The sequence below is a fragment of the Hyalella azteca genome, unplaced genomic scaffold (assembly GCF_000764305.2).
Source record: "Hyalella azteca isolate HAZT.00-mixed unplaced genomic scaffold, Hazt_2.0.2 contig14966, whole genome shotgun sequence".
NCBI lineage: Eukaryota > Metazoa > Arthropoda > Malacostraca > Amphipoda > Hyalellidae > Hyalella > Hyalella azteca.
The window spans coordinates 86571-98682 of NW_025944832.1; the positions used below are offsets into that span (position 1 = coordinate 86571).

The following is a 12112-nucleotide window of genomic DNA, read 5'->3' on the forward strand; positions in this document are numbered from 1 at the left end:
TGCATCAATCTCAGAGTCAGCGTTTTACGCATAGGCTTTGTGTTTTCTGATGAATATAAGATTAAATAAACGCTATTTATGTAAACGGCGTTTTACGATTACGTATGGAATTTTGCAAATATTTATCGAAGAAGCACAGCACTCAAAAGGTTTCTGCGAATAAAGTTGACAAAATACGCTACGCGTTGAATACTACATCCGCTAAATTAATCTACTGCAGCTTATTACGTATTTCAACTGTTGACCATACATCAGCAATTGCGGACTACAAGCCGATATATAAGGGCACTATTATCTGTATCGTTACGCGCTCATTGTCTTCATGCCGGACAATGATCTCTTCATTACATTCATTAAACTTATACTTGATCGTGTAGTTCATTACCATACATATACACGCTGTTTTTAGCGCATTTTCTCATTTATGAAAAAATGCACTATTGTGCTAGCCATGTTCGTCCGTCCGTCGGTTTGTCCGTCTGTCTGTCTGTCCGTCCGTGACTTCACGTTTTCGTCGATGAGAAAATGCGCTCTCTGTCGCTTACTACAGTGAGTACTGAGTTATATTTTTTGTTATGTGAAGGAAGTATTTTTAAATTCATTGATTTAATTCAATTACCAGGGTGTAAATGTTAAATGAAAAAATCAAAATCGTATTTTGAAAATCCTTATCGACTTTGCTCACTCTATCGCGATCTCGAGGTTACCGGAGTGATAATTTTATCTCTAGTTCTTTAGTTCAAATTAATATTTCAGCATAGCTCTTGAAAGCTGAGCCCGTATCAGTGTCCTAATAATATCGTAATAATAATAATAATAATAATAATAATAATAATAATAATAATAATATAATAATTATATTACAGGTTTCTCTCCTTACTTGTCTGCAGAAGCAGTGCCTTCCTACCGTGAAGGGTTCGTATTGTGTGCTAAATTTTGTGTGCATATTGTGTGCTAAATATTCAATAAATATTATTAAAATATAAGTTCGCTGCTGAGAATCATAAATTTAAACAGAGTTCTTCATAAATTTCATATGAAAAGATATTTTTTGATCATAACAGAAAATGCGTCAATGCTATTGATTTGCGTGAGGTTGTTTTATTCATATTAATATGTTATTCTGTTAAAACAACTGTTTATCAAACCATATTCCGCTGAATTTTTTGTGGTTCTTCTTCAGATTTGTAATCTGATGAATAAGCGAGATGATGATGCTTTAAAAAATTACATTAACAAAATCGAAGGCTCTGTTCATATTTTGCGGAAAGCATTCCAAGCTTCAATGCGCGCGTTTCTCGATGTAAACAAAGCAAGCTGATGTTGAAAATGGTTTGGCACGCGCGACCCCCTGTCAGTAGCGAGCTGGCAGTCTGGTAGAGAGGTAGTGCACTAGTGCTCCATCGCTCCGCTTGCTCGCCGTTACCTGGAACTACCATCCTATCGTTGTTTAACCTATTGTGCTTTTAACTGACCGGCGTGGCTCCACTTTTTCACCACTGCATGTTGGTTAATGACTGAATTATGCATTCCCTGCACAGGGACTCGTAACTGAAGGATAATTGAGAACCATGCGCACCTGTTGCCATAGAACGTTTATGTGCTGAACCAATCATATGAGAACAAATAGGGGGAAACGTACTGGCACTAATTACCATGGCCAATATACTCTGTAATTGTATAGGTTCTCTATGAAATGAGGCTGAGAATGAGCTTATGCTGTTAGGATGGTTTGAGACTTAGTTCTGCCTTGTTAAAGTGTCCGATTTAAATCTTGTGGAATTGGTAGAAATTCTTTTTAAACCCTCGGTGTTTTAAGAACGAATTTAAAATTGTCAGTTCGCTCAACTGAGATAACATGTTCTTGTCTATTATTCTAGAAACCCGTGGGATGATGAATTGGTTGAAAGCTTGCTATTATCATATATCCGATTATGCGAGAATTTAAAAACGAAAACATTTATTGATATCGAATTTCTGAATTCTGGACAGTGGAAGTATAAAGTGACATCCAACTCATATTTGCTCTCGATATTAGAAGAATTATACCTGTTTAAATATCCTAAATAATCTTGTTTCAACATCGGGCTATTCGCCCCAGTGCAGAATGCACGAAGTTCCTACAGTTAGTGAGCAACTCGACTGTCTCTTTGGCAACTATAATAATTCGTACGGCTGCCTTGTATGCTGTGAAACTAAAAAACTATCAGTTTCACAACATACGTGCACGGCGTAATTTAGTTTGAATTCCATTGTTAAAAATTGATTCATCATCCTACATTTTAAAATGAACATAATTTTAATAGTTTTATTTTAAATTACTCAAGAGTGTAGTTCTTAACTGACGAACAAAAGCACCACCTTCAATAGCCCTGTCTCTTTTATTTTTACAGCGCTAGATATTCTGACACTTTGCAAACGACGCAGCGAGCACTGCTAAGTTCTTTAAACGTCTTACACTTTCCTTATCATCTCTGTTCCAAACTTTGGTAATTAGGAAACTTGTCTCATTCATCTTCTTGGGGATCACGGCCTCCTGAACTCCGGTATTATACTTCTGAATTTTTTTTTCCAAGGTGATCTTTTTCTTACCGAATTTATTGTATTGGTTATCATTCTTCTTTGAAAGTGGATTGGAATTTCCTCTTGATTCGTTATTTGTTAATTTTTTCTCAAACTTGACTGCTCTCATTGAGGGTACAAAGCTATTCTTCCTTCTAGCGTTCACTTTCCTCGAAATAAGAGTTCAGTATATTATAAAATTCACGTCTTTAAGTTTCATGTGACTGTTTCTCTTCAATCGCTTGCCGTTTCCCAAGACCAGACCGACAGCTCTCACTTTCATGTGTGAGCTCTAGGCCAGTCGTCCAGCGGAGAACTTTCTACCGAGCCGCTCAGACGTTGATTGTACGACGTAGTCTTGCAGCTGGACCGGAGTTACGCAGCGAATGTTGCTTAGCTACATTTACTCAAACGCCGATTTTTTTTTAGTTTCACCTGACAACGGTAAATCGGCAAATTACAAAGTTACGTTGTTCCTTCTTCTCAAGGTTATGGCTCTGAAATTTTCTTTATTTAAAATCTTTTTATTTTATACGAATTGATACTTGTATAATCTAAAATTTCAGATTTTTTTTTGGCCAATTCTCATTCAAAATTATTATATTCATGAATTTTCCGTTATTACAAAATTTATCTTAATATTTGCCTCTTCGAGAATCCCGGAGTTTGCGTTGTTCATTCCCTCTTACAGCGTCAACGCTATATTCTTCGAGCTATTTCAGTCGCACTGCAACACCCTAACTCGATCGTTTCGTCACTGGGATCGTCTCGTTATAAGGTGTTGTTCATATCACCCCCCCCTAACGCGATCGTTTCGCCACAGGAATAGTCTCGTTATAAGGTGCTCATATCACCGCCACGATGTATGACTTCAATACAGAACTGAAACCCAGCACGTCTCAAAAGCTCGTTACCATAGAGCTCTGTTACACCGCCATCTCCACAGTCCTCATCCTCTTTATGCTTATCAAGATTTATGAATGCTGTTGAAAAGCGTCAAATGAGACCAAAATTTTCGAATATAGATAAAGCAACATGGGATTAACATTAACCTGCCTTTCTTATTGCGTTTTATAAATAATTTTTTCGTGACTTTACATTGTATTTCATTGATGGAGTGTAGCCTTATTCTAAATTTGTCGAACGATCGTAGCATATTGTGACGAGAGCCTTCTTCTCGAGCACGCACAATTTTCGCTAACTGCAGCTTCGTGTAATACTTGGTACTTTCTCTTTACAAATCCTGTGAAATGAATGCAGCTTTTCCAAAGTTGAGTAATTTGTATCGATGCTAAACATTTAGCCTCTATTCAACGGTTTTATTGCACTGTCGAAACACAAATTGAATGATTAACATCGCTGTACTTATTACTCAAAAAATACTCATATTCATGTACGAGTTTGACTTTGGATGGTCGTGACTGCTCAATACGGAAGGCGTAAATTAATAAAATTTAGATAATTTTTTAAAGCTTGACTGTTCTTTCCATTGTATTAACTCTGTAATCAAGTATTTGCTCTTTATTTACACCATTTTTGACCTAGGGATTTCTGTATTATTTTGTGGTTGTAGTCGCCTTTTTCTTTTGGAATACAATTGTTTCATATCTATCTTCCATCGCTTGAATTTCATTAACTAATTTCGTACGTTGGGGTAAATATTGCCAACGCTTATTTCACGCTCATAGATTATTCCTTCATGCTGAATTTATGGAAAGTTTCGGGTTTGAGTTTATGCATGCAACGCTCTAACTCTTCTCCATGTTGGTTGACAGCATGAAATAGGCGTCTTTGGAAGCTCCACTAACTGACTCCTCCTTGTGATCTTCTAGCTGTACAGTCTGTCGCAAAGCTCGTGCCGTCTCAGCCCAGTATCACGAACAGCAAAGTTGTCCAGTCTATAGTACAGTGCTTAGAAACAGTTACTGCCTATGAGGCGGTATGCCTGATCCCGTCAAGCCCAACAAAGCGGAGAGTCAGGTGACTCTGGCCAGCTCCAGAAGCACTTCTGAGGACACGTGAGTACAATAAATCTCATTTTAAGGAGCTAACTGAAATTAAATGCATGAGTTTAGTAATTCATGAATGAGATTGTTTTTGTTTACAAGAACCTATATTGTCGCAGGTATAAAAAGCTCTCCTCTTTCAAAATGAAGTTTGTCGGCAAAATATTACGCTTTTGGCGCTTTTTTATTTGGTCAAAAGCGAACGGAATTTGAAGGAAATTAAAGACGCGCTGGGTCGTATTGCTATTCATTGTTTTCTCAGACCTCTGATAAGAGAATCTGTCAAGCATTCACTTTTGGCATCACGCTGTGTCCTGAATGAAAATACTGTATAAACATTGCTATTTAGCTTCGTCCTAAGTTCGTGCGCGTGTTGTTGAGCTAGGAATTATGCACCCGAGGTGTCGGGCAGATATTTTCTTGTCTGTCTATAATAAAAATGGCAGGGTCAGACGTTTCGGTACGTGTTGCAATTCTGGCTTAATACAACCTAGTCCACAATCTACAAACAAATTTTCGAACATGAAATCTTCTAATCAATAATAACAATTTCGGCATTTAAAAATCTTGCGTGCATATTCTCGTTATCCTGCATATTATCAATGCATATTATCAATACATTATTATTCTCGTTATCCTGCATATAATGTAAATAATAGCTAAATCAGCATCGGTCGACGTCGGAAATTCATCTGTTGTCTCATGAACCTCCTCCGATTTTCAGCATGAAAGATACACGTAGGCTCGACAACTCGCGTCACAGGTCCCTATTTACGTGGATTAGAAAAGACACCTTGACCCGATGTACGGTGTGGGTTTAGCATGCCTTCAGGACAACGCTGAAAATCCTTTAGAATCACGGAGGTATATTTGGTGGCCGAGAGAATACCAATAATAGGCCGACGATATTTGTCGTGGCTCCACGGCAGCTGCCAGTCTCAGGTCAAGGCGTTTATTATAACTCGCAGCGTCACAAATCTTCGCACAAACTTTTTCTCAGTGCAATACTGAACACTTAAATATGATTATATGAATTAATCATCTACTGAACTTACCCCAATCATGAGCATGTGTAGCGGAAATTTATTTTATAGAATTAATTCGTTCTGGCTAGAGTGTTATAATATGAAAATGTTTTTTTATTCACTTATTTTTTGTTCAAAATCTGTAAATATCTGCGAGCAATAAGGAATAATTACTTGATTGCGTACATATTTCATGAAAATTATTAATCGTGTGTCAATCGATTGATTTCCTACGTGTTAGAAGAGTCAAATATTAAGCATAGCGATTCACTTATATATTTAAAGACTTTCACGTTTCCGATGATTAGCATTGGTACTGTTGAGAGGAAAGCGCGCATCGTCATCAACGCTTAAGATACCTATCAATATGAGCTACCTTAGTTTTAGGGAGTGATATCGACATCCGTGTCCCGGCAGGTGTGTTTTATCCTTAGTGTATTAACTGTTGAGTTGCAAGAATAACAACGTCTTATCTTATAAGAATATATACAACGTCTTATAAGAATAACAACGTCTTATCCCACGAAGAGGTTGTAACGAATATGAAAGCAGAAGAACAAATAAAAAAATATTTATATGGAACTGTAGTTCTAAAACATCAGAACGGGATCAACTTCAACCTCGTAGTCAACAACCTTATCAACAAACGCAATTAAGAGTTCACACAACATAATATTCAACAAATATAGCGACCACATCATGAGCTCACACAGCAGTATCAGCAATAATAACCATATCGGCAACAGCATGAGCAAAAACAGCAGCGTCGCAGCAATAACCACAGCGGTAACAGCATCAACAAAAAACAACAATTATTGTTATCAAAACAACCTTGAAAGAGGAGACTTGGAGCCGCCCGCCCTCTGACCCGCCGCGGCCTCGTTCCCTCTCACAATTTTACCTCCATCTGCTGCATGATTTTGTCTATTAACCATCCCCAATTTGAACAAAATATCCGTGAAAAAACATCTAACTTAACGAAATTAACCAAACATTCGAAATTTTACAAGAGGTAGTTTGATAATAATTGTAATTTAAAACAGTTTGTTTTAGCATGGCTTCTAATTATCCTTACACAATAAATAAGTTTAGATGCTCGTATTACCAATAGGTACAGCCGCAAGTAGCCGAGAATTTCGATAAAGATGTGGGACACGAGTCAGTTTGATACGCATAAATAGTTCACGTACAAAGGCACCTGCCCTTGTCAGTACGATGTACCGGAACGTCTATACTCGCTGAACATCTATACTCGCTGAACATCTAATCGTAATTGACAGAAAAATATTGTCTATCACATTAGTAGCAAAATGTAAAAAAGAATTATCCCTGAATACTCGCTTTAGATCATGGAGCAGACCTGATGTATAATTCGTACCTGTCTCGGTTTGAATAATGAAATGCATAACCGGCGAACGCAAGAGCTTACTCTGACATTTGGAACACTGTAGGTCATACATCGACGAAACAGCGACCGCTTATGAGCTCCGTGCACATGACTTCTCTCCTACAATATATTCAAGTTTGCTTGTAGCAAATTTAGGCCACAAAATGTCTATGGACAATTTAGTTAGAAATCAACTTAGCCATCATGGAGTCTGGACGATCGAGTGAGCAGTTTCCTACTTCTTGATATTCACTAAGTAGGTAAGGGGAAGTTGTTGACTTCAGTATTCTTCCTTCCTTAATCTTCTGACTCTCGACCACTTCTAAGTGGTTTAGAGTCAGAAGTTATTCTGTCTTGCGCTGTAGAGAGGTAAAAGTAATATTGCATTGGACGGCAGACAGTTAGAAGTTGTACCGTATTGTGCAATAGAGATTCAGATGTTATTTTGTCATGGTCGGTAGAGCGTCAGAAGATATACTGACTTGGGCGTTAGAGATTAAGAAGTTTTTCTGTCTGTGGCGGTAGAGAGTCGAAAGTTGGTAGTAGTTTTGGATACCCCGGAGTTGGGATTTACTCAGTCCTGGAAAGTAGCGAGACTGAAGTAAGTGCATTGTTGAGAATCAAATATATCATTACAGTGAGCACGATCAACGGACTGCGTCGTCTGCATCGGTTCAGACCATAACGGATCACATTATGTGCAATATGCGGTTTAAGTGACTCGGTTTTACGCTGTTTAGGATTTCGAGGCAGAAAATATTCTTTGATGGATAAATTGCGAAATTTAATTTCACATGAACGATAATCATTGTAAAGAGTATGGGCTTTTAAATTGCAAATTGGTAAAGTGCATTTACCAAAGAATACTTCAGGTTACGAAAATTGAAAGTTGTCGATAATATATGATTTCGATAAGGAAATGTAAAGTGTCACACAGAATAACTATATGTCATATTTAGTCCCAAACTGAGAATGTTCAAAATCTTGAACCAGTACATATGATTTGATATCTTCGTAAAATGTTCTTCAAATTAAAGGTTGGGTTGATGCTGGAATTATATTCGCTGGTCCCCCTAAGTCATTCTCCAATCACTAGCGTTCCTTAGAGGATTTGGATGAGAAATCGTATAAAACATTACATTGTGATTCTATAATATCTGTCGATTAAACTTCTCCTGTCAATCATTAAAACTTTTTCTATTTACTACGATTACAATTTAACCAGAAATCAATAAAATTATGTTGATAGTTGATTATGTTACATTTTAGTACGAGATTCATTCAGTTATTTATTCTGCACGCATTCTGATCTCTTCATCTCGTAGCGATACGACAGTGAATAAAATGTCACTTTGGTTAAATAACTTCTTATTGTAACTTTCACGTAAAAACGAATTGATCAGGGTAACTGCGATCAATTTTACCGCAGTATTCAATGTATATATTTGTATTGAATGTAATGTATATTGCATGAGAAATGTTGGCCGTGTATAATTAGTTGTTCTCCCATTAAGAAGACCGCATGAAAGTACACGTGATTTACGTAACGCCAGTCTCAATAATGCCAACAAGACGAGAACATGTAAGTACGCGTGATGTACGTAACACCAATCTTAATAGCGGCAACAACAATGCATTGAAATAGGTTGTTACTCCGAAGCAAGCATTATCTGGACAGATAGAGACTTCTGTCCTACAAGGGAGGCTCAAAGTTCCGACTGACTGAGGAGTATTGCTGATTCCTCTGATTGAACAGAAGTTTCTTATTTTATAGTCTGCCTGATCGAAGCAATAATAGCTAAAGTTAGACCATAAGATGGTCCGTACGGACAGTTGGACGCTTGATCACTCTCTCGCAGCCGAGTCTGAACTTGGTACTATATGTAGCGTATTGTTTGGCACTCAGAGACGCCCGGCAAACCAAAGCTAAATAGGAATCTAACTTTAACAACATTTATCTCTATAAGGACTCGGCATCTGTGGCCTCCAATGTGCGTTTAATATTATTTATACTGTCCAGCGCTACATGGAGTTTGCGTTGAAAAATCCTACCTATACGCTATCACTGCATTATTTTGTATAGAATAACAGCGTTGGAATATTATAATGTTTTATCTATATTGTACAATTTGGTAATAAGTCGCAGGAAACGATGAACAATTTTAGACTTTTATCATATTTTCTGTGTATAATTAAAAATCGATGAACGTTAATGATGTTCCTTAGCAGAAACGATCAACTCTAGAGTTGACAGTCACAAAGATGAAGAGTGAGATGTTTGCTACCCCACAATAATCATTTATCCACTGTATCCTACAGCTCCAGAATATCTACCTGCTAACGCTTTAGGTGTGGTCGAAACTATACTCGCATATACCTGCCGGAACCTGCACCACGCATTCATATACTCAGTGGACTAATATATATAAGATATAATATATAATATAATATATAATAACGTTCCATGTGAACCACTTACAAGCACCCTAACTGGGTGCTTGGGTAGCAAGCACCCTAATATGAACCACTTACAAGCCCTAATGTGAACCACTAACGCGATTTCTCTTCCTTCATGCAAAGTCGGTCGGGCAGCGGTGAAAGTTCTGCGACACCGATTTAACTGTCTCGATGATCGAACCAAGAACCAGCCTTGATACTTACCTATATTTTGACCTGTTTTTTCGCTTCTCATCAGCAGCTGAATTAAATTTCTCCAATTTCCGTTTTCCTTCCTGTGCTTCAGTTTTCCAACCGAGCCCCGATCGCTCCTGACTCGCAATCTACGAGATCGGATAACCGAATCATTACCACGAGCACATACATAAATAATTTTACACATGCATACATAATTTTCCAGCAGCAAAGATTGACTCCAATTAAAACTTGAATTCAATGGCATAAATTTTTCCAGTTTAGCCTCACCAGGAGTTTGTAAAATGATAAGTGGAATGTAAACAGACAGATCAACGTAGATGGCTCGTCTGATAGTCAATAAATCAACGTTCACATTGTATTTTTTGTAATTTGTGTTAATTTTGTTACTTAGTTTTCTGATGTGAAAAAAATTTATGTCTTGATGCAGGCCCTCTAACAATAATTGTACAAATGATTGTACACACTAAAATTTTTCCTAAATCGCTTCTGGTACTTTATTACATAATATGACAGTGATCCTATTTCTACGAATTACAATTTTTCCCGGAAAGGCGAAACTTGGACTTTTATTTGCTAACGTTGACGGAATTTCCTTAATACCCCCTGTCGCATATAAAAAAATATTTTGTTTTGAAAGTAAAAGTTCGTCGCGCAGGATGACCCAGTGCCCGCTTATGCCATGCGGTGAGTTCTTAGGGATTACTCTTCTTGCAGGTGCAGGAACTTTAGCACTTCCTTGTTTAAAAGAAGACTTTCACGCGTGGTGTTGTTGGCGTTAATGAAGGAGTAAATGCTATCACGATACTGCCGTCCGTGATACATTTCCTCCATTCACGTATCAGTGTCTTAAAGTGCAACGTGTCAGAATCTAACAGTGAATTAAAGAGTTAAGATTCCTTGCAATTAGTATTTGCTACTTGTAGAATCCCTGAATATTTTCAAACAGAGGCACACTTTGAAAATTTCAGTGCACCTCTTGGCTCATGTCCAATTGAAATTAACAATATATTTGTTTTGCTTAATTATTGTTATTGGCAGTTTTTGTTAGTTAAGGTTTTAATTTCTGTTAGACCTATTTAAATTTTTGAATGTCGGCTGACTGTACCTGCATTCTAGAATTTTCAGTCTGTCGATGGAGCTGGAGTCTAAAACGTTTTCCATGAAGTTATGGTGAGTTTTAAATATTTTTTACTTTCAAATTTCGATCGAATCTGTGATTCAAGCTATGTGAAGTTACACTAATAAATGTTTTAAAGCCTGCGTTTTTCCATGACTGAGGGAGGTCGCTAATATTATGCCAACTAGTTAACTTGTTTAATGCCGTTAGAGTGCCAGAAATTGGAGTTCCTCTCTCATATTACTTCACCAATTTGGATTCAATATAACTAACTTTCTGTATTTTCATGCGTAGGGCCTTTGAGTTCATATGATTGATATTTCATCACATGTCACAAATTTTAAAATGATTTACAGTTATACAGTTGAATTTCTACAAGTCAGCCATGTAAGGTTAGTCTCCGTGTCCCACTATGGTGCTAGGTAAGGTGATGGTTCTTTTTACCCCTTACAAACTTGTTCGAAAGTAGCGGACAGAGGTTCATAAAAAGCAACAATGAGCTCGATTACCATGGTGCTGCATCTGAATTACTTGGCTGTGATGTATGATAACTTGACTTTTCTTTCGCTCTGGATCTTAATTTATGGAACATTGACTGGAAAACAATGGACCCGGAGATGCATGCAGATATACAGTATTTGCATTGCGTCTCCAACATATGCTCAAGTGTATACAAAACAGATAGTGTTATATTGTGGCAACTACAATAAAAATTTTTCCATAACATAGAAGCATTCTGCTAGCAGGTTGCACGTTAGGAAAAAACTTGCATGCACCAAATTATTTGACGAGTGCAACTTGCGCTGCCGCTGTTTCATCAGCTTCGCCTTGCCTGACGGCTCGGAACTTTCGTTTATTGACCTGCAATCTATAGGAAGGAGAACGAGAGTGAATAGCACTTCACAATCGCGCAATAGTAATAGGTTTCAACTTCCCTCAGGTGGTTATAGTAGAAAGTATTTCTGACTTTCACGGAAAACTAAGTTAGTCCAGAGCGCTTTGAAGATGGCAGCGTTCCAAGCAATCCAATGAATGCAATGCTACTGCAATTTTCGATCTGAATATTTTGGCTTCACAGAGCATTTTTCTCCCTGACATTTAGACGAATTTCATGTACTTGCACCGTGTTAAATATGTAAAAAATAATATGTGTACAATTTTGCAAGAAAATAGTTGTTCACAATAGTATTTAAAAATATTTTGCACGCGGCTCCCGAATAAATTCTCTTGCGCAGACTGAAATCATCCATTCAGGTTTCCGTTTGCTTCCCTGGCTGTGCCGAAAGGTAAGAGATTTTACATTTTATAGGACAATAATATTAAAAATCTCCATTGCTGTACCAAAACCCAAAATCGCTTC

General features: G+C 37.4%; 1 protein-coding gene across 2 annotated transcripts in view; it reads left to right on the forward strand.

The window, feature by feature from the left end:
• The first annotated feature begins 3164 nt into the window (after window positions 1–3164).
• Window positions 3165–12112, forward strand: part of LOC108666853 (neprilysin-2) — a 61359-nt gene continuing 52411 nt past the window's right edge. Inside the window, exon 1 of one of the 2 annotated variants that reach the window (XM_018153789.2) lies at window positions 3165–4580. In XM_018153789.2, coding sequence (XP_018009278.1) covers window positions 4504–4580 — 77 coding nt within the window. In that variant the 5' untranslated portion in view covers window positions 3165–4503. The remainder of the gene's footprint in view (window positions 4581–12112) is intronic. The other variant, XM_018153790.2, reaches the window with a different exon arrangement.